This window comes from Triticum urartu, chromosome 2A (genome assembly GCF_056163025.1).
Source record: "Triticum urartu cultivar PI428250 chromosome 2A, HENAU_Tu73, whole genome shotgun sequence".
Lineage (NCBI taxonomy): Eukaryota > Viridiplantae > Streptophyta > Magnoliopsida > Poales > Poaceae > Triticum > Triticum urartu.
This window is the reverse complement of record NC_141874.1, coordinates 37,878,022-37,901,008: the sequence shown is the minus strand read 5'-3', so window position 1 is coordinate 37,901,008 and position 22,987 is coordinate 37,878,022. Positions and strand designations below refer to the sequence as shown.

The 22,987-nt window shown below is 49.6% G+C and overlaps 3 protein-coding genes, 1 non-coding gene and 1 pseudogene across 7 annotated transcripts; 3 read left to right on the top strand and 2 right to left on the bottom strand.

Moving 5' to 3' along the window:
- The first annotated feature begins 3,383 nt into the window (after window positions 1–3,383).
- On the top strand, window positions 3,384–7,388 carry LOC125535302 (uncharacterized). 4 transcript variants are annotated; one of them, XM_087542894.1, is made up of 4 exons: window positions 3,384–3,969; window positions 4,055–4,868; window positions 4,964–5,110; window positions 5,194–7,388. In XM_087542894.1, the coding sequence occupies exons 2-4, from the start codon at window positions 4,466–4,468 to the stop codon at window positions 7,281–7,283; spliced, it is 2,640 nt and encodes an 879-aa protein (XP_087399020.1). In that variant the 5' UTR covers window positions 3,384–3,969; window positions 4,055–4,465; the 3' UTR covers window positions 7,284–7,388. The 4 variants fall into 4 exon arrangements, with proteins under 4 accessions (XP_087399020.1, XP_087399019.1, XP_048554314.1 ...); XM_087542893.1 differs by having other exon boundaries at window positions 4,052–4,868; XM_048698357.2 differs by having other exon boundaries at window positions 3,384–4,267; window positions 4,379–4,868.
- A 1,100-nt stretch (window positions 7,389–8,488) lies between these two features.
- Window positions 8,489–9,922, bottom strand: LOC125540787 (acyl-CoA--sterol O-acyltransferase 1-like). The gene has a single exon (XM_048704346.2). It carries the CDS (start codon window positions 9,776–9,778, stop codon window positions 8,753–8,755), a length of 1,026 nt encoding a protein of 341 aa, XP_048560303.1. The 5' UTR covers window positions 9,779–9,922; the 3' UTR covers window positions 8,489–8,752.
- A 1,224-nt stretch (window positions 9,923–11,146) lies between these two features.
- Window positions 11,147–11,249, top strand: LOC125542011 (U6 spliceosomal RNA). The gene has a single exon (XR_007297795.1). It is a non-coding gene; the product is annotated as a U6 spliceosomal RNA (small nuclear RNA).
- A 3,111-nt stretch (window positions 11,250–14,360) lies between these two features.
- LOC125540786 (fruit bromelain-like) lies at window positions 14,361–15,730 on the top strand. Its single transcript, XM_048704345.2, has 2 exons — window positions 14,361–14,850; window positions 14,977–15,730. Exons 1-2 carry the CDS (start codon window positions 14,373–14,375, stop codon window positions 15,564–15,566), a joined length of 1,068 nt encoding a protein of 355 aa, XP_048560302.1. The 5' UTR covers window positions 14,361–14,372; the 3' UTR covers window positions 15,567–15,730.
- A 2,158-nt stretch (window positions 15,731–17,888) lies between these two features.
- Window positions 17,889–20,714, bottom strand: LOC125534832 (putative long-chain-alcohol O-fatty-acyltransferase 4; annotated as a pseudogene).
- Window positions 20,715–22,987: the final 2,273 nt, after the last annotated feature.

Sequence of the window (22,987 nt, the reverse complement as noted above, 5' to 3'; positions counted from 1 at the left end):
TAGGGCGTGTTTGGTTGCCGTATCCAACAGTAGCTGCATTGCATAGCCTTCTCAACTCAGCCTGACTATGCGAATACAGTCTCAAATGCACCATCTGCATGTCGTTTGGTTGCCTGCATGCCCTGCCCTCTTGCCTGCATAGGCAGAACCATACTACCTGGTGTTTGGTTGCCTGCATGTTAGTGAACAAACCCAAGCCATGATGTTTGGTTGTATGTAACGCTTGGTGTGTGGTAACCTCTTTGACTAGTTGGTGAGGTTATCAGCACACTTCGGCACAACCATCTAACACACATCATAAGCAGAGCAGCGTATAAACAAATGATCAACTTAGGGCTGGGCATTTGGTCTAACCGAGAATTTTGGTTCAGTTTGTTCGGGTTATAGCAAATTCGGTTTCCTAGAAACGATGACCGATCGGTCTTTCATAATTTTGCTAACCGAGAGTTCGGGGCGCCGTGACTTCGGTCCGGTTTCCGGTATAACCGAACAAGCCCGAAGCTATCAGATCGAACAGAGAAAGAAAACACTGTCAATCGAACTCAATCAGATCTAAAGGCAAAAACGTCTCATCTATCTAATCAGTTTCTCAATAAGACGGGAAGTCAACAAGGAATAATATGACGGGATGGTCAAAGAAATCACAAAGGAAATAGGAGATAAGTCCCGCTAAGGGCTGCCAGTCCACCAGGCGGCCGTCGACGGCTGGAGAGGAGAGCAGAGCGCCCTCGCCGGTGGGGGAGAAGACAAGGGAGGAGAGCAGAGCGCCACCACCGGCAGGGCAGTAGACAAGGGAGGAGAGCATAGTGCTACCGCCGGCGGGGGAGGCAACGCTTGTGGCGGCTAGGTCAGGTCGTTGCGTGAGATGGGAAATCGGGAGTGACTTTCCAGCAGTTCACGTGGGGTGCTAGTCTGCTGGGCCTCGGGAGTTGCCAGGTAATGATAATGGGCTGGGCTATTTCTCAGATTTTGAAGTACGTACAGGATATATATCGGTTTATCGGGTAACCGATGCCTGTAACCGAGAATCCCGAACTAATTTCGGTTCTACAGAAGTTACGACCGAAGTAGCAACCGAAATAATCGGTTTCGGTCAGTTCAGTGCCGGTCCCGGTTCTTTCGGTTCGGTATTTTGGTCTTCGGTTTATATGCCCATCCCTAGATCAGCTACTTAAGAGCATATTTCAGATAAGCAGTACCACACTTCACAACAGTTCTACGTATAAACCATAAACATAAACAGTTCAAAGCAGACTCGATACTACTTAGGGAGGCCCCGGCCCTACTCCTTGGCAGCGAAGGCTTCGTCGTGCTTCCGCACTTGTTGACGACCTCAATGCCATCGTCGTCGAAGATGATAACCTTGAGGGTGTCGGGAGTGAGGAGCTTGAACGTCACCATGTAGCCGATATTGATCTGATGAACGGCTGCGTAGGTGGCCCAACCCTGATCCAGGGTCACCCTGCCGTTCATCGGCTTCACCGTCATCTTTCAGGAGTAGCCGGTGTTGTTCCTGAGCTTGAACTCCGTCGGCACCGTGGCGAAGTGCTTGGTGAAGTCCAGGGGCATGGGGATGCACTCAAACTTCGGTGCAAGGATGACCCTGCATAAGTGAGTCGAGCCATCCTCCTGATGGTAGTGGCCGTAGTTGCAGCGCTTGTTGCTGGGGGGGGGGGGCTCCTCCATGCCCTTGCCGTCGCCACCCTCAGGCGTCTTCGGGTCTTCCTCGGCGGTGGGCGGCAGCACAACCTCATCGGGCATTAGGGTGAAGGGGTTGCTTGCCCTTGTTGTCAACGGCCGGGAGCACCTCATTGCTCTCCTCGATATGCACACAATTCATGGAGTCAGACACAACACAGAGTTCATGGCTTATTGAAGAGCATGTAGTTAAAACGGCATGACTGTCACTCTTCTCCTCTCCATCGCCCCTATATTTACTCACCCTGCCCAGCACTACTTACCCACCCCCTCTCTTCTCTCACTGTCAACCTTCCTCCTCCCCATCACCATGAGCTCTAGCTCCAGCTCCAACGCCAACCCCTTCCCTTGAGGGTATTGGCTGGAGGGCTTTCTTCCTCGGGTGGTCGGCTGGTGACCGCACCAAATTCGAGAACACCATGGAGGTGTGCTCGAACTTCGACTCCATGCCTGAGATGCAGAAGGAATCTAATGCAGTGCTCATGAGGGCCACTGCACAAGAGCTGAAGATGTTGATTCCTGACCCAGCGAAGGGCGTGATGGCAGTTGACATCATTCGCCGGGGCCATGAATCAGTACATCTCCGATGATGCTAAACAAAGGAAGAAGTGGTGCAAGTACAAGAGCTACTGGGCTCCTAATGACCGTGTGCCGCAGTGTATTGGGAGACGGCTATGGCGCCGCCGGTGGTCATCGGTGGGGAGCCTAAGGAGGAGGAAGAAGCGGTGCAGATGCCAGCGAGGGCGCCGGAGCCAGTCCGTCATATCTGGCAGATCGACCTCGACTCAGCCAAGGACGACGACGACGACCCACCGGCCCGCACGGCGATGAAGAAGAAGATGAAGGCCAGCGGCTCGATCCGCTGCTCCGCACGCCGGTGACGACTGCCGCGGTGAGCCGGTGTCCGTTGTGTACCCCCAATCCCCCAATCCCATTTCTTCATCCGCATCTACCTCTATTCCGATCTTGCATGAACTAGTTTGAAGTACTATGAACTCGCATGAACTTGTATGAACTACCTCTACATGCTTATCTACCTCTATATTCCCCATTCTCCTCCGCCATGGATTGAATCTATCGCCGGATCGAACGGGAAAAAATACTGCATGTCGAACAGAGAGAAGGGCTTACCGCCATTGCCGCGGGCCAAGTGATGATCCGCTCGCCGGTGATGAAGTTCGGTGGTCTTCTTGCTCTGCTCCGATCCGTCGCCGCCGGTGAGAGTTGGGAGAGTGAGGGAGAGTGGGGAGAGGGAGCGATGAGGCTAATAACTGCCGGCGCTTAGGGAAGCAACGCGGCTTCTCGAGCGTGGCCGCGCGCGTGCAGCCGCCGCCGCCGCTCACCTGCACCGCTCGGGCCTGGCCCTGGAGAAACTGCCGATTCGTGCGTTCCCAGGGAGCCAGGCCCAGGAGTTCTTTAAGGTTCGTGCCATGCGAGCCAAACAGTGAAAGCAGGCAGCCAATCGGCCCGTTTTCGTCCCGCGCGAGACAGGCCGGGCCTCATGCAGGCTACCAAACACGTCCTTGATGATTTTGAGATATAGCTCCTATAGCTCCCGCGCCTCATGCTGCCCGTTTGTACACGTTTTTTTAGACAAGCCCGTTTATACACGTGCCAGGGCCGTACGCGTTCTCACGGGCTGGCCCGTGGCCCATCTGACCAGGTTTGGCCAAAACGACGGGTGTGCAAGCACACAGGAGCACTGTTGGCCGCACCAGACCAGGCAGAGGCAGGACCTCCCCTCTTCTCCGTCCGATTTCCCAGCTCACCTCCGGCGCCATGGCTGTGGCCTCTGCCGCCGCCACCACCGCGGCCGCCAGTGCCTCACAGAGCCGCATCCCAACGTCGCGAGGACTGGGGGGAAGCTTCCGGGCGCGCCGTCGGCCCGGCATCCGGGGTGGACGGTCGCCGCTGCCCCGGCCGGACCTCAGCGCCAGCTGCGCCACGGCGACTACCCGCCCTCGCCCTCGCCAGTGCCCGCCCTCAGCGTCATCTCTCACGGCGGGTGGTCGCCGCGCCACATCAGGAGGTCGCTTCTGATTCTGAATCGAGTTTTTGTCTCCTCCGTTGAGACACAAAGCGCATGCCTCCGATTTCGTGCGGAGACAGGTTCAAATCACCGCCGGCGGCGAACTGGTACCGGAGGGGACATGCTGCGCCGACGACGAGTTCTGCTGCCCGCTAGCGCTGGGGGATTCACGGCGCACGGTCGACTGAAGCTTCTGAACAAAGTCCACAACGGACTGAGCAAGAGAACGACTTGCTTAGCTGGTATACCAATTCCACCTCTCTACCACCACCTTATGTGACTAACAAGTTGCAGGATTGAGTTATGAAATTTTGCAATATATAGCAGATTCACATAGTGTCAGAGAACAACCCGCTCTTTATCCATCCAGGCTTCTGGTGACTGGTGGTGTGTAGCGCACGTTCACATCAGCAACTTTTCTTTGTGGTCAGATCCAAAATAGCGCAATTCTGCGCCTATTGGCATCCATGGTCCATGTTTTGTCATTAATTTGATGTCTATGGCTACCCACCAAAGGAGTCTTGAACAAAATGTTACTCGGTGAGTCAACACAGTGCCCTTGGCCATAGGTAAAGTTGCTGTCCAAGCATACCTTCTACCATGGACCACAACTTTGTTTACCAAGCAAGTGTATTGTATTTCGAATAGCAGGTGTATATAAAGGAGCACAAAATAAGAGCTTGCTCTCAAGCCTACACCCTAGAACACAAAGATATAGTAGAAGCTTTTCTCTTTCAAATGGGCCGCTTCTTGCCATGGGGGTGCTTGCTCCTCGTCCTGTGCGTAGTCCACTCCATGCTTCCGGGTTCTTCAGGCTGCTTAACAGAGGAAAGGGCGGCCCTCATGGATATTAGCTCTTGGTTTACGAGCGCAAACTCCGAGGTTCCCAGTTCGTGGGGACACGGGGATGACTGCTGCTCGTGGGAAAGGATAACGTGTGACAACAGCACACGGCGAATATTGGGTCTCGACCTTTCCTATCTCTACCAGGAAATCCCTATCCGTAATAGTGATGGTTCCATGTCAGTCAAAGCTATGGAAGTTGCATGCTGGAACCTCAACTTGACAATCTTTTCTTCGTTCCGGGAGCTTCAGCTGCTAGATTTCTCGCAAAATTTCGCTTGCTTACAAAATTTCGACGGTATGTGACTTCTGTTGCATGCATACAACTCTATAGTAGTATCCTTCCAATAAGTTTGATTGCAAAATTTTATTCTGAATCGAGCAATTCCTCAGGTCTACAAGGATTGAGCAAGCTCAAGTATCTCAACCTCAGTGACAACAGTTTCATAGGGAATATCCCAGAATCTGTCAGCAACCTGGTTTCTCTGGAGGTCATAAATCTCAAGAGAAATAACATGAGTGGGTCTCTTCAGAATATAGGTACTGAGGCAAATAGATTAAATATCCCTTTTCAGTTTGGTGCAATTAAATCTTACTTGCCATAAATCATGTATACATGGCAGGTTTAAAAAATCTCCAGAATCTACGAGAATTGCATTTGGGATCCAATCGATTGAATGGTAGCCTCCCAGCATCCTTATTTGCCCTTCCATGCCTTGAGTACTTGGATCTTTCAGAAAACCTCTTTGAAGGACATATACCTATAAGCTCAACTTGGAATTGTTCCTCGTTGCTTCAAACTATCCGGTTATCTGGAAACAAGCTAAGTGGTAAAATTGATTTCTTCTGGCTAAGATATTGTACTGAGCTCAAAGAGATAGATCTGTCCAGGAACACTGATTTGGTTGTTCTAGTGAAAATGCATGGTTGGGCACCTAAATTTCAGTTGAGAACACTAATGCTTTCTTCGTGTAACCTTGATAAGAGCATGATTACAGAGCCACATTTCCTACACACACAACATCGTCTACAGTTTCTTGATTTGTCCAACAATAATTTGCGGGGAAGCATGCCCAATTTTCTGTTCACAAATGAAGCGATACTAGTTTACCTGGATCTTTCGAATAACTCGTTAGTTGGATCATTATACCCCATTTGGCAAAACCAAACGGATCTTCGATTGCTGAACATAGCTCTAAACCGTATTGAAGGACAGCTGCTTGCCAATATAGGTTCAATGTTTCCTGAGCTGATGATTCTGAATGTTTCTCATAATAATATATCTGGACTTGTGCCATCTTCATTGTGCAACATTGGCAGCATTGAACTTATGGATCTGTCAAATAATAAATTTACAGGAGAGGTACCATCTTGCTTGTTCACTGATTGTTCTGCTTTGATGATATTGAAGCTTTCAAACAATAACCTCGGGGGTGTGATACTTGATGGGGCTAGTAACTTGTCAGTTGCGGCAGCAATATACCTAGACAACAACAAATTTGAAGGGACTCTACCTAGAAATCTGTCTGGTAAATTCCAAATCATGGATTTACATGATAACAATATGTCAGGAGCACTGGACATTTCATTATGGAATCTTCCTTCACTGGAAGCTTTGAGCCTAGCTAAAAATAGTTTAACCGGTGACATTCATCCAGAAATTTGCAAATTAACAAGTCTTCAGCTGTTAGATCTATCGGACAACTATTTTCTAGGGCTTATACCACACTGCAGCAGTACATTACCACTCGAGTTTCTGAGTATATCTGGGAATTCACTGTCAGGCTCCCCGAATGCATTTTTCAACAGCTCCTTCATTAGAGCTTTGGATCTCAGCCGGAATCAGTTCACAGGCAACCTTGAGTGGATACAATATCTCTTTGGAATCGATCTACTGTTGTTAGGCAGAAATAAGTTTGAGGGACAGATCTCATCAAATCTGTGTCGTCTCCAATACTTGAGCATAATTGACATCTCTCATAACAGACTCTCGGGTTCTGTACCACGGTGTATTGGTGGCATCCCATTTGAAGACCATGAACTTGAAGCTTATACATTTTTTTGGCCCACAACCTCTGGTTACTTCTTTGGAGGGGGGTTTGGTATGTTCGATGATATGGACTTCTCGTATAGTAGTCATTATGACCTCCAAGGCTTCACATTCACCACTAAAGGGAACCAATACACATACGGACAGAACTTCTTCATGTCGATGTCTGGCATTGACTTATCTGCAAACATGCTGTCTGGAGAGATTCCGATGGAGATGGGGAATTGGAGCCATATCAAGTCTCTCAACTTGTCGAACAACTTCTTTACTGGCTCTATCCCTGCAACCTTCGCAAACTTGAGCGAGATTGAGAGCTTAGACCTATCAGAAAACAGGCTGAGTGGATCAGTGCCATGGCAGTTAACTCGGCTGTCATCCCTAGCGGTGTTTTCTGTGGCATACAACAATTTATCGGGGTGTCTACCAGCCAGCGGTCAGTTCAGCACATTCGGTATGGACAGTTACAAAGGGAACAACAACCTTAGATCATGCACTTCAAGTTCAGGTCCCATGGCAGCAAATGGTGTTGCAGGAAGTGTGGCTGATGATTCTGACCCGATCCTTTACGTGGTCAGTGCCGTTTCATTCATCTTGGCATTTTGGGCCACTGTCGCATTCGTATTTTGCCATGCACTTGGACGGCGTGTTGTACTCAAACTGTAATAGGTAAAGAGACGGAGGGCTAGGTGAATGGCGACGATTTATACACAACATAAATATTTGTAAGCTGTGCCTTAATAATCTGCTCTCCTGTTCTGTTATAAACTATGCTATCATTTGTTGCTTTATAGAAGCTTTGTCTCAGCAGAAGTGTATTTCCAATTTGTTCTTGTGCATGAAGGTGAGTGAGCCTGTTGAAAATATGAACTTGAAAATAGACTGGGGTGCTGAGGAGGTAAGAAGATGCTGCCCTATGGGGTAGAATGGTGCTTAAGGGTGTGTTTGGTAGCATTCTCAACCTAGCATGGTTGTTCTCCCCTTATACATGTTGAACATGCATTTGTTGTTGTCTGGTAGCGATGTTGAGACATGTTGAGCTGACACTTTGTTTGGTATCCTATATCTGTTTAAACATGCTGAACAATTTCAAATTCCCAAAAAAATGAATGGTGAACAAAATTTTAAAAATTTGAACAAATTTTGAAAAAGTGAACAAAAACTTTGAATATTTTATAATTTTAATTATTTTGAAATTCTGAACATTTTCTGAAACTTTAATTAAATTAAGAGAAATTCTGATTTTTTAATATATATATTTCTAAAATCTGATTTTTTTCTAAAGTGTACACAAATTTTGAATATTTTGTGGAAATTTATTGAAAACTTGAAATGCCAAACATTTTTTGATTTTTTTTCAAAATTTTGAAAATCTGAATTTTTTTTGTTTTTTTAAATGTAAACAAGTTTTAAAAATTTGAACTTTTTTGAATTTCTGAACATTTTTTATAATTGTAAAAAAATTCAATTTCTGAACATAATTTGAAACACGCCGTTGCATGCATCACTCGTGCATGCTGACCAGCGAACGGCTACCGGTGTGCTCTCTCTTCGTGCATGCTACGAGGGTATTTGGGCTAAGCTCAAGGTGGTCCCGTGCAGGCTACCAATCAACCAAAAGTGGGTTGAGTAGTAAATTTACCCTCATGCACCCTTCCAAACACATCTTAAGTGTCACCGGTGGGGATGTGAGATGGTTGGATTTCTTGAGAGCCATCTAATGAGATGGAAGGTAGTTTGTATTCATGAATAGCAGAGCGGCCTATATATGGTTTAAAGCTCTTTTAACACTGAACTTTTTTTGGCAAACTTGGCACTGTAAAAGTACAATCTCAGTTTGAGGACGAGCCCCAAGGTTGGTGAATCATGACTTGCTTTTGGCTGGGAATCGCCAGAGCTGGCGACGTTTATTCTTTCTGCATTTGGCGAGCTGTAGGTGTGGAATGGTGCACGGTTCATATTATGGAGAATGATCGACATATATCCTCGGTGCTTTACATTTTTCTCACTTGTGAAACTTTTGAGAGTGTACATTTCATCTCTCAGATTTTAACATGGTAAACAAGAGAACGCAATCATGTTTGGTTACTTGGTTAGAGTCCCAATCATTCTGAAACTTATTTTCCTACTGCTAGTTAGTCCGTTGAACGTACAATGCCATTAATCTTTCTGCCGGCGTCGAGGAAGAAGGCCGCCACGGCAGCCCACTCCTCCAGCAGCTTCTCCTCGCCTCCGTCCTTGCACAGCGGCGGGAAGAAGAGCCAGAACGACGTGCCCGCGACGAACACCACCACAATCACCGTCGCCACGGCCCGCGGCGGCGACGGCAAGCCCCTCGCCGCCCACCGCCGCGCGCACCAGCCCTCGGCGACGCAGCAAGCGCCGTGGAGCAGGAAGAAGGCGGTCATCCCGCCGTCCGGGCGCCGGAGGCTGAGGTAGTACACCATGCCCTCGTGCATCAGCCCGGACACGAGGAAGGTGGCCAGCACGCCGGCGGGGCTCCCGGCGCGCGCGCGCACGGGGTCGTACACCGACGGACGGAGGATGGCCGACACCATGAGGTTCCACCGCCGGCCCCAGAAGTCCCGCAGCGAGGAGGCCAGGTAGGGGCGGTCGAACTGCGGCTCCGTCTCCATGCCCAGCGCGCCGGCGGCCGCCGCGATGCAGGGGAAGAAGAGGTCCAGGAAGCAGTATATGTGGACGCCGTACACGGCCCGGCGCGCGTAGGGGTGCAGCCGAGCGTTGTACGGGTAGATGCTGAGGATGGCGGCTATGACGGCGACCTTGGCCGCGCAAGAGACGAGTGACGGCAGCGGCTTGGCTTTGGGCGCTCCGGCGCCAGCGCGGCGGAGCTTGACGGGGAGCAAGGCGGTGAAGAGGAACGGGAGCACGGGGAGCGCGGGGTCGAGCGGCCCGCGGCCGGCGGCGAGGAGGGCGAGCTTGAACGCGCAGAGCCAGGCCAGGAAGAAGCCGGCGGTGCCCCGGACGATGGCAGAGGAAGTCAATGCCAGGGGCGCGGCGGCGAGGAACGGGAAGAGCGGGAGCAGTGCGACGAGGCGCGGGAGGCCGGGGCGGAGGAGCGACGAGGCCATGCGCGCGTACAGTGCGGCGGCGGCGGCGGCCAGGGACACCATGGGGATGCTGTCCCGCAGGAGCTCCATGGCCGTCGCGACTTGCCGCCACCGCCACCGGCACTGCACGGCCGCTGTCTGTTTGTCGCTCGATCTAGCACTGAGGATGGATCTGGCAATAATGTTCAGTGACACGCCCGCTGTGGCTGTCTAGAGTTGTCTCAGTGTATTTTAACCACGGTGTCGTGCCCACATGTGGTTGTGATAAGGTAATAAATTGTGGACAGACAACTTGACAAGATGGGCGCACACACACTTATCAAAAAATGCTCCACGAAATCATTTTGTGAAGTTTAAGAAATATCATATCATATATTCAAAAAAAGACAAGCGGCAGAAACTTATCCTTACAAATCTCTGCCCAAAAAATAGTATTAATCACTCGCAAAAAGGTAAGATCATTGGCAACTCAACCATCAAAGCCACCATTTTGTCCTGGCGAAAAGGCCGAACATTGCTCGGACAAAAATAATAATAATCATGTCTTCCAAACACAACCTACTTATCCGGTTTAGCACGTCGCAAACCCCAACCCGTACGTGAGGCGGATGACACGTCCGCTACGTCGGACCTGACAAGCCAAGGCCACCCCAAATTGCCCAAATCGAACGCCTCTCTCACCGCGTAAGTCCTCCGTTTTTTGCGTCTTCGCCATCGCCCTGCTCCTTCGTCCTAGCCATCGACGTCCGCTCACCGCCATGGACCCTGGGTTGCAGAGTTAATGGGGGTCCTGACCATTGTAGCAGTGAAAACGACGAGTGGTTCTCGTAAGAACTTGCATGCCCGGAAGCGCACCCTCAAGAAGGCCGAGAAGGCTATCGACTTGGAGTCTGTCGCGTCCACTCCAGCAGCGTCGGCCACACCCATGCCCTAGGATTTCCCTACTTCACAATGACCGAGCAACTCGGATGACTTGGAAACTGATGAAAAAAAAGACAAGCAAAAAATGAGCGAAGAACCGTGTCAATCACGATGATCTTCTTGTTCGGGTCGCTCCCATCATGTATATAGTGCACATGTAATTAAGAAGAGGCGTTTGCATCGTAGCTACGTCGCATGGATGAAGGGTAACATCATAAATCCCATCTCAGGTGACAATACTCGATGTTCTCTTCGGCTGCTGCGTAAGAGAATTTATTATTATTATTATTATTATTTAGACTCAAATCTGCCATAAGATGCCTCAGGATAGGGCCAGGTCCAGTACGCATGCATTCTCCAGTTCGCCTCCAAGTTGGGCCAGCTTAGGAAAAAGCGGGCTCAACGCAGATGCGGCCCACTGGCCATCCCACGGTTCCTGCGGCTCGCTGGACACAGCAGCGCACCCCAGTTTAGTCCCACATCGCCCAGCGAGGAAGCTCGTTACCTGTTTATAAGCGTCACTCTCCCATCCGCATTGTCCCTTCGGGGACATCCGATAAAATTGGAACGATACAGAGAAGATTAGCATGGCCCCTGCGCAAGGATGACACGCACAAATCGAGAAATGGTCCAAATTTTTTTGAGATTTTGCGCGCCGGTCCCTATGCATTTTACAGATACGCCCCCGATTCATCTTCTCGTGGTTGTAGCGTGGATGCTGGGCCTCTTTGCAGCCAGGTCCTTCTACTTTTCGTCTCTTCTAAACAAGCACTTGCCTTTCTGTACTGTTCATGTCATGTTTAAAATTTTCATTTCAGTGGAACCTTTTTGCATGATGGTTGTTTCATGTCTATTCGTGTCTCTATGTTCCTTTTTGTTCTCGATCGAGACAGTTCAGCTATGTAGTGTGCTAACGTTTTTTTAAAACCTTTATGTGCTTGTGCTAACCCCATATCAATTTTTTAAAACCTTTTTTGACTAAACCATCCACGCATAATTTTCATCTTGCATCAACTTCTTCTGTTGCAATATAATGTCTTTTTAAAAGCACATTCCATAATATAGTATATATTTGCACTGGTGCCTCTCCTATCATTTCCACAAAACGTATGGTGTGTAAAAATACGAGTATGTGTTCTATCTGACTTGATTGTCAGTGTAAGTCATATCACTACTCTTATGTGCTCTCTGCAATTTCAGTTCATCTCCTCTCTATATTCAAGCTGGATGGTTGGGCGATCAGACAAATCAATAAACTACGTAGCAACTTCTTGTGGCGTTGAAAGCCTCATGCCGACAAGGGCCTTGCTCTCGTCAACTGGAGCACTGGCTGCCGTCCTAGGAGGCTTGGAGGCCTTGGGGTGGTGGATCTCCATCGATTCGATAGAGCACTTTGCCTCAGATGGAAATGGTACGAATGGACTGACAAGGAGCGGCCCTGGACCGGCACTAAGATCCCCTGTGAAAAGGATGATCTTGGTCTCTTCTCTGCATCCACTGTGGTTTCCGTCGGGAACGGAGTTGTTGCCAGTTTTTGAAATGATCGTTGGCTCGATGGAAATGTGCCACGACTCCTTGCTCTGGATGTCATCAAGCTCTACTCCTACAAAAACGTCTATGTCCATGATGCAGTCTGCAACAACAAATGGATGCTGGGCCTCCATTGGATTTATGAGATTACGCAACTCCGATGGTTTGCTGACCTCTGGACTCGGGTGCAACTGGTAACCCTGTATCCACTAGCTTCTGACTCCATCTCCTGGGTCTGGAACAACTCCAAGTCCTACTCCGCGTCCTTGGCGTACCAGTGTCAGTTCTTTGGCTCTGTCTCTCCATTTTCATTTTGATAAGATGTGAGCAGTAAAGGTGGAAGCCAAGTGCAAATTCTTCATGTGGCTTTGGCTACGGGGTCGTATCCTCACAAAAAATAACCTAGCTGTCCATGGAATACCTCATGAGGACTTCTGCAACCTTTCTGACAAGGAGGATGAGACGCCCACCCATCTCATCCTTGCTTGCCCGTTTGCTCGTACAATATGGACTATGGTGGGAAATGAACTGGGCATGCCCATTCTTGCAACTAACGCTCAGATTGCTGCATCTATTAAGCATTGGTGGGATGACTTGACTTCGTGTCTTCAAGGAACGGCCAAGAAGGAGGCCATCTACATTGGTTGGAACATCTAGAAGGAACGGAACAGGCGTGTGTTCAAGCACCATTCGCGCCAGGAAGCCGCTACCCTCCATCTCATCAAGCAAGACATCTCTCTTCCTTCTATCTCTGCTCATTGGCTTTCTGATGTAGAGAACTCACCGGAACCTGAGCCGGACTAATCCTTTTATTTTCTTGGTGCGGGTCACCCTAACCCCTAACTGTGTACCGTAACATTTGTATTTTTTTTTGCCTTCTTAATATATTAGGACAGTCCAACTGCCGGTTCCTCCAGAAAAAAAGGCATAGTTTTATCTTCTTTTTTCATCCATGAAACCTAAGTATATTTCTATTCTCAGTGATTTGGACTGATATAAAGAATACACCAAGATAGAAAAAGTTGACTAAACTGCCGAGATGCAATCCGTAGTTGCTGGAGAAAATGAAAAGTTCAGGGAGATACGATCTCATGCATTCCAAGTCACGTTGCAGGCATGAGCTTAACAAGCCGAGCGTTAACGAGTCGAGTAACTCATTAATCCATCCCTATAAATGTGGGATATGTGTTGAGCGGATTGTTGCATCGCTAAAATTGGGGTCACATCATCACTAGGACAGTCGTCAATAACTTATTAATCGACGTCAATCAATTGTCTCGTTGTTAGCCCGCATCCTCCGTTGTGCGCACTCTGCACTAGGCAGTGACACGACACACACATTGGGCATCCAGCAGGCATATCGCCAACAAATATCAGTAGAGAATAAAGGATTGTCTTCATATTTTTAATTTGTTGATTGATCCATTGTGGCATTTAGTTAAATTTAAGCACAATTTGCATTGATTCGCTATAAAGCTTGTTCTTACAATGTAATTAAATTATATTACTCCTTGTTCTTGCAATGATACTAAATTATTAGAGATATTTTCTCTACAAAGAATAATTCATAATGTCATTGTCATTATTATGAACTTTTTATATCTTTTATCGCTGTGTCGTAGGAAACGCTTAGATCCTACATACCCATGTACCCATGTCAAAAATCGTGGCTCCGCAACTGTGGCCGTCGAAGGCCACCAGAGCGGAGAGCCGGAGACCTCTCGGCCACCACCTTCATTGATAATAAACACCATGGGTAACATGGTCGATTTGTCATGGCCCAGGGATTTTGAATTGACAAGCGCAACAAGCCGGTCAACGTGAAAACAAAATTTAGTAGATGAAGTACCTTTAGATCATGAAGACCAGCATAAAGTTTGTTTAGCTAAGGTGGTAGACAAATAACCGGTGTCCAGCCGCTACCTTGCAGTCGCCATCACATCACTGCGCTGGTCGCCATATGATCTACTGTATGTTAGTGTGCACGGCAACGCAACCTAATTAAGTACCTAACCAACACACACAATTTATTTCGTGTGTCAAGACACATATGGTTGCACCACTGCAAGAGACCAACATAAAATGTAGCTCGTTACCTTTCCTACTCTACTACCAGTACCAGCAGCATATGCACGCCTTCGTCGCCGGCCGACACCACCGAAAGGCATGTTCCCGCGCTCTACCACGAGCACTATATAAGCAAACGAGTCTACAGATCAATCCATCGATCGACATGGCTTTCTCCCCTGGCACATGGCCGGTGATCACTACTACAATCTTGCTGGCATGGGCGGCGGCGGCGAGCGGCCGCAGCATCGACGTGGGCGACATGCTGATGATGGACAGGTTCCTCCGGTGGCAGGCCACGCACAACCGCTCGTACCCGAGCGCGGGGGAGAGGCTGCGGCGCTTCCAGGTGTACCGCGACAACGTGGAGTACGTCGACGCCACCAACCGCCGCGGCAACCTCACCTACCAGCTCGGCGAGAACCAGTTCGCCGACCTCCCCCGGGAGGAGTTCCTAGCCAGGTTCATGTCTTACGATGGCGACGATCGCACCGAGGGTGATAATACGGTCATCACGACGGCCGAGGGCGCCGACGCCAACATGTGGTCGTCTGGCGGCGTCGATGTCTCCTTGGATCCGGCCAGCGTGGACTGGAGGGCCAAAGGAGCCGTGGTGCCGCCCAAGGCGCAAACCTCATCGTGTTGTACGTAAATGTCATCCATTTTCAACCTTATCAAGTACTCTCTCCGTCCCATATTATGTCAAACGGAGGGAGTAGTAGTACTCAGGTTTGACTAACTTTATTTGACACATGCGTTGATGGATGCAGTTAGCAGCTGGGCGTTCGCGGCGGTGGCGACGATCGAGAGCCTCCACTCGATCAAGACGGGGAAGCTGGTGCCCCTCTCGGAGCAGCAGCTGGTGGACTGCGACCAGTACAACGGCGGCTGCAACCGCGGCTCCTTCCGCAGGGCCTTCCACTGGGTGCACCAGAACGGCGGCCTCACCACGGAGGCGGAGTACCCGTACACGGCGGCGCAGGGGACCTGCGACACCGCCAAGTCCGACCACCACGTCGCCGCCATCACCGGCCACGCCTCAGTCCCAGGCTCGAATGAGCTCGCCATGAAGCACGCCGTTGCCAAGCAGCCCGTCGCCGCGGCCATCGAGCTCGGCAGCGACATACAGTTCTACAAGAGCGGCGTCTACTCGGGCCCCTGCGGGACGCGGCTCCAGCACGCCGTCACCGTCGTCGGCTACGACGCCGATGAGTCCACGGGTGAAAAGTTCTGGATCGTTAAAAACTCGTGGGGGCAGACGTGGGGCGAGCACGGCTACATCCGTATGCAGCGCAAAATCCTCGGCCCGGGGCTCTGTGGCATCATGCTCGACGTCGCCTACCCGACCATGTCAATGTGAGCTATACTGCATCAAGCGTCATTGATCTACTTCACCGTGTACGTGAAACCCATGGAATCTGAACCACTTGTTTTGCATCCGACGGCTGAGACAAGTTGACTGGCCCAAACAGAATTTGAAGTCGACTTATCCCTAGCCAATACCTTCCTCACCGTTCGCCTTGGTAAGGGTACTTACTTGGACAATAATGCTAAACATACAAAGAGTTACACACAATTACACGCTGACTAGGATTTTTTCCATCTACTAACCAATCATAAACTTGTCCCCCCTTATTTTCAGGGGGGGTGGGCCGCCTCGCCACCTATTGACCAATCAAATTAACCCTCTTTGTAAAAACTTGTAACTCGTTTGTACGTATAGCATTACTCCTTACTTGGAGGAGGGTGTCTCATAGGCGCAGCTGCTCCTAAAAGTTAAGGATGAAAACACTACTCAGATTTTTAGCAGTTATGTGATATATGCTCCTTTCAATTACGAAGTCACTTGACTGAATTGTATTCGACAACCATAGCTATCAAACTAGCGGCCTTCGCCTACCTATATAAGGGCTAAACAAAACCCCGACAGAGGGGCAAGTTGATGTGGGGGCAAATACCTGTAATAACTAGAACAATGCATAGATGAAACGGCGGTGGCTGGTTAGCCGGACAACACAACATTGTGCTGGCCGAGCTGGGCCCCGTGGCAACCATGGCGGCTCGATATGACCAGCGCGTGCCTGCCGAATGTGAGGAGGAGGAGAGGAGACGTCGGGCGGTGTCAGGGCCTCGCCCACACTGAGGTAGCGCGGTGGCTGGATGGGTGAGGGGTTGCGGCGGGCGATGCCATGGCCACGGATGACCGGCACACGAAGGGAGCTCGACGACAAAGAGGTAGGAGGAGGTGAGTAGAGCTCCGGCAGCAGGGCGACAGGGTCGGGTGGGATTGGGAGCTGCTTCTCCCTGCCGGCGGCAGAACCCAGATGGACCCTTGCTCATCGCCCAAGCGGCTGTAACACACAAGGTGGTCGGCCGAATGTACAAAGAGCAGACAAGTGTGTGCGCATGCTGACAGGTGGGCCCTGCGCCCTATTTAATGACCCTCAGTTCAGAAATGAATGTATCTAGACGTATTTTAGTTCTAGATACATCCATTTCCGAGACAAGTAATTCTGAACGGAGGGAATACATTTTTTTTGCCACATCAGTTCTTGTCGCTGCCCCCATCCTTCAAAAACGGTGTTAACGTGAGTTTAGTGACCGATGAGTGTTCCGCAAACTGTCAGCACAATAATGACAGATTTCTGCACACAAAAACGAAACGTGACGGATTTCTGCACACACGCTGACAGACGTGTATCCACAAATATGATGATTTCTTTTTTTTGAGGTGTACTTGCAACTTTATTGAAACTTAAGAAAGGTTTGGGACCTCATCCGCTACAATGTGTAGAATACAGTCTAGAGGAAAATCAAGGAAATAAACCGAACTTTCGTTGCTAACTCCCTCTCTAGCTAGACCATGCGCCACCATATTTGCCAAGCGGCGAACCCATGTAACTTTGTACTCCCGCCGAGTCCTTAATAGTTCCTTTGTCTCCTCCACGAGTGGGCCAAAACTCGAGGGGTTTCTGGTCTCCTCATTAAGCATGGCCACCACCTCCTGACAGTCCAGCTCGACGTGAAGATGCTGGATGTCTAAATTGAGCGCCAGTTGCACGGCACTCCTTGCCGCGCGAATCTCAGCGAGCTGGGGGTTTGCAGTACCCGGGAAGAAGACCGATGTCCCTTCTCTGTAAGCACCATGGTGATCCTTAAGGACCCCGCCTCCCCCCCCCCCCCCCCCCCCCCCCCCCCCACCTCTCCGCTCGCCTTGCTTCTTTGGTCGTCGGCTCCTTCGAGTTCACTAAGCGCCATTCCTGGATGTGGTCATGCACTCTCTCCGCCAGTTCTTGAGCATCCTGGATCCTCTTCCCATCCCTGGTTTCATTTCTCGCACACCACAAGCCATATAGTGCATGGATCATCGTCTCCCGTTCCGCCGTGCCAGCCTCAGCGAACCACACCTTGAGCCAGGCTACAAGGCCCTGCAGCGGTCCGCCCATCATCCGGTCCATCGCCGGCGGGTGCACCACTGGTTTCCCCTTATCTTCACACAAGTGTTTCCAGAACAGCACAAATATGATGATTTCTTGCGATCTACTGACAAAGAATAGAGAATAGAATACACACAAAAAATACAGCGAGGACGGATGATTCATGCACGGGATCTCCCAGAATTGCGCTTTTCTCCATGCAACAAAAGCTGAGCATTCGATTTGTATACATGGGGTTGAGTTTTCTAACTTCTGCTCCGTTGACCATACGATGGAACCATCCCGCCGGCGTCGAGAAAGAAAGCACCCACTGCGGCCCACTCCTCCATCAGCTTCTCCTCGACCCCGGGAAGAAGAGCCGGGAAGAAGAGCCGGGAAGAAGAGCCAGAACGACGTGGCCGTCACGAACAGCCCCACCAGCGCCGTGGCCACGGTGCGAGGCAGGGGCGGCCGTCCCCTCGTCGCCCACCGGCGCGCGCACCACCCCTCGGCGACGCAGCAGACGCCGTGGAGGACGAAGAAGGCGGCCATCCCGCCGCTGGGCGGCCACGGCAGGCTGAGGTAGCACACCATGGCCTCGTGCATCAGCCCGGAGACGGCGAACGAGGCCAGGACGCCCGTGGCGCTCCCGGCGCGGGCGCGCACAGGGTCGTACACCGACGGCCGGAGGATGGCGGACACCATGAGGTTCCACCGCCGGTCCCAGAAGTCGCGCAGCGACGAGGGCAGGTACGGCCGGTCGAACTGTGGCTCCATCTCCATGCTGAGCGCGCCGGCGGCGGCCGTGATGTGTTGGAAATTCTCTCACAGGATTGATCACATCAAACTACACGAACACAGGCGCACAAAATTGGTAGCCAAGGACTCGTATCGTGCCCTGTTTTTTCTCTTTAATGATTTTCTGATTTTCTCTCCATGTTACAATCTGATGCACCGATGTGCATATTATAAACGACCTTACGAGCTAGCTAGCTAACCTAAACCGACTCAAACAACTACTCCTAGCCAGACTCACGTTAGAACCTAACTAGGACACGGGCAGCATGCTAATTCCAAATACTACACGGCTTGCAAACCAACTACCCCACGTACATCTCAACTTATCTACTTAATTACCCGGCCAGCTTGATCACGATTATACAAAACTAACTCAAGCATTATTTGGATTATCCCAATAATCACCTTCTAATACAAACATCCGACTCTTTATCCGACGAGACACGCAGACGATCACCTCTTCATCTTGTCCTGCTGATTGCCTCCGGTGACGCGACATACCCGGCCGCAACTTCTCTCCTTGTAATGATGGCCACCACTTGATCACCATCTTTTTCATGCCGACTTGTAGACTGAGAACAACGATTATCCGGACTACCAGCCACGCTGCCACATCTTAGCGTGCTACATGCAGACTAAGCGCATAGCCTCATGTAGGAACTCAACTTAACTGGTGCGCGTCCATCTTCACATTGATCTTCATTTCGCATCGGTTTACAAACGATGCTTCCCGTCCGACAACATCACAACTTGCCATATACGCGCAACTCAACTTCACCGTATATGAACTCGCCGAAACTCCTTGATCACGAATGGAAACGCAAGGCACGAATTCCTTTTTCCGCCCGCTCTCGCTCGCAATTCTTCTCCGCCAGTGACGCATCTCAACTGCAGCAGAATATTGACGCACCTGAGCTCTTGGACGCACCTTACAAGAACTCATGTGCACACCTTGATGACGGCTCGTAACTTCGCCATCTCCACCTTGCACCCTCCAACGATGATCTCGATGATTTTCTCGGTGTCGCAACTTGGGCACCTCCATAACCATCAACGACCACCAACGCCTTGCCGATGACAGCCCTGTCGCCTCGCTTGCGACAGCGTCATCGCCGCCTTCTTGTCGCCGCTCCGCCGAACGACAACTGCCCGATCCTCCTTGTCGCCGCTCGAACGACAATTGCCTGCTCCTCCTCGTCGCATCCCAGCGACTATATCGCCCACTCCTCGTTGTCGCTACACCAGCGACTGTATCGCCTGCTCCTCTTCGTCGCTACAACAACGACTCTATTGCCCGCCTCGAGGCGCTAGCAGGGTCGTCACCCCGGGACAAGCGCAGCTTCACTCGAACCTTGCTCTGATACCAATTGTTGGAAATTCTCCCACAGGATCGATCACATCAAACTGCACGAATGCATGCGCACAAAACTGGTAGCCAAGGGCTCGTATCGTGCCCTGTTTTTCCTCTTTATTGATTTTCTGATTTTCTCTCCGTGTTACAATCTGATGCATCGATGTGCATATATATAAACGACCTCACGAGCTAGCTAGCTAACCTAAACCGACTCAAACAACTGCTTCTAGCCAGACTCACGTTGGAACCTAATTAGGACACGGGCAGCATGCTAATTTCAAATACTACATGGCTTGCAAACCGACCACCCCACGTACATCTCAACTTACCTACTTAATTACCCGGCCAGCTTGATCACGATTACACAAAACTAACTCAAGCATTGTTTGGATTATCCCAACACGATGCAGGGGAGGTGGAGGTCGAAAAAGCAGTACATGTGGACGCCGTACAACGCGAGGCGCACGTAGAGGTGCATCCCGTCGCTGAACTGGTACAGCCAGAGCAAGACGGGGCTATGACGGCGACCTTGACCGCGCAAGAAACGAGCGACGCCGGCTTGCTGGTTTTGGCCGGCGCCGCTGCTCCGCGGGGCAAGGCGGTGAAGAGAAACGTGAGCATGGGCAGCGGTGGGTCCAGCGGACCGCGGCCGGCGGCGAGGAGGGCCACCTTGAACGTGCCGAGCCAGGCGAGGAAGAAGGCGGCCATTCCCCGGACGTTGGTGGAGGAAGTGAACGCCAAGGGCGCGGCGGCGAGGAACGCGAGCACCGGCAGCAGCGCGAGGAGGCGGGGAAGGCCGGGCCGGAGGAGGGACGACGACGCGCGCGCGTACAGCGCGGCGGCCGCGGCGGCGAGGTACACCTTGGGGATGCTGTCCTGCAGGAACTCCATGGCTGGCTGAGCTGGATGGATTGGGTGCCAAGCGCGAAGACCCGATCTGGCAATAGAGAATGAAGAGAAAATCTGTTCGATAAGCAAGTGGCGATGTCAGATTATTTAACTGAGCAGTGCCAGATAACACATGTGATATGCTAATTAATTCTTCATCCAGAGTTTGACGTTGAACTACTGTACGAAACACGGCGTAGCGTGTGATACTCCTTCCGTTTCATAATGTAGTGCCTATAGATTTTTTTCAAAAGTCAAACATTACAAATTTTGATCATATTTATAGAAAAAAGTAGGTACATCTAGAATACCAAATGCACATCATTGGATGCACATCATAAGTTATATTTTCAGAATGTACATGTTTGGTATTATAGGTGTAGAGAGTTTTTTCTATACACTTGATCAAAGTTGACAAAGTTTGATTTTTAGAAAAATCTATAGGCACTACATTGTGAAATGGAGGGAGTAGTACAAATCAAAAGTAGTGTCCAATAAACCAATACCGCCATTTCAAAATAATTGAAGTTCTAGCTTGTCCAACTCAAATTTCATTAAGTTTGACCAAGGTTATACAAAGATATATCAATTTCTACAACACCAAATTTGCTTCATTAAGTTGATTACGAAATATATTTTGATAGTATATATATTTGATATTCTAGATTTTAATAGATTGTTCTATAAGTTTAGTCAAACTTTAAAATGTTTGACTTAAGATAATTTTATAACTTCAATTATTTTGAAACGGAGGGAGTAGCAAACAACTCCTATGTTGTTTTTTACATTCCATTAAATTTCAACTATATCTATTGGGCTTCCTGCAGAAAAAGAACTCTATTTATTGGGCGTCCTGGCCGGGCTTCAGGGAGCCTGGTATTTTTCTTCTCCTTTTCAAAATAGTAATTTTTTAAGTCACAAAAAATATGATTTTTTTCTACGAGTCTACAAATGTGTTGTATGTGCGTGCAAATTTTCATCAGTATACGGTCGAGAAGTATACAAAAACACATGAACCAAAATGGGCTTGTATTTTGTTGTTTTTTGGCCAGAATGTTGTCTTCTTTGTGTAGCCCACAATTTGTTTTATTATGTTATGAAGCTTTGCAAATACCTAGAGAACATGCGTGTATTTGCAACATAAATATTTTACTTTAAAATGTCAATTTTGAGTTTTGCAAAATGTTGGGCTCCTTGGAGCAAGGAGCCCGGGACCCAAAACATCGCTCCCTCCCCCCTCCTCACATGGCCATCCTATTGCCCACCTCATCTCAACCTACCAACATGCTCACGAAGTGCCTGAGATATTCTTCCCCCTTCCCCAAGTTTGCTGCACCAGCGTCGTACCCGTCGAGCTTGCAGCACATCTGGCCTGCTTGCTCGCAATGTCACTACCCTACTACAATGCATGGTCCCCGTCCCAATAACCCACTGCCGTCTTGTAGCATCCAAAAGGATAGTGCACAACCGACCTCGTAACACCTAACATCCGCCCTCATATCACATTGTCCTTGTCGCATCATAGTCTTCGTCCTCACGGCATGGATGGTGCCCTATAACACCTCAACCCCTTTTGTGAGCACGTTGAAGCACCAACAATTTACTTGCAACACGTGTGGTAGGGGTAGTCGGGCATGAACTCTTCCAGTGCCCAGTAGTTGGCCATGCACAGACCCGCCGGCTTGCAGCATGTGGACGATGCTTGAAACAATAGCGAAAACACGGTGGCGGTGTGCTTTACAAATATGAGTGGCATGCTTGCAACATGTGGCTGGTGGTACAGTGACAATAATTTACGACGTGGTGGGCGGTGGTGAAATCGCAGTGTCAACCATGGAGAATGAGAGGGACTTTAGATAGAGAAGATAGAACTGATAGAGTAGATAGGAGAGCATGGCGATGGATGAGCCAGAATTTTTCTGGGGAGCGGGGTCCACAAGGGGCACGTGGCAGACGATGAGGGTGGTTGATGAGAGTAAGGAATGAGCTAATGGATTTTATCATTTTACAAATTTATTTAGTCATTTTGGTGCATAAGGAAATAAATGCGTTTCAATCAAAATATTTCACCTATCACGGTAGTATACACAAATTGATTTTCAAAATTATTCAGTTGGATTTTGATGAATTCAAACGGAAATTTTGGCCCCTTTGGCCGAAATGAGATCCATAATAACTGAAATTCAGAGAAATTTAGTGTTTCAGTTGCAGTCAAAATATTTTGAAAATTAAAGTCAAAACCATGGTGGTATTCATATTCTGCATGAACGATTGTATTTTTATTTTTACCCTGGTTCTAGTAATACTAACATTGATAACTATTAC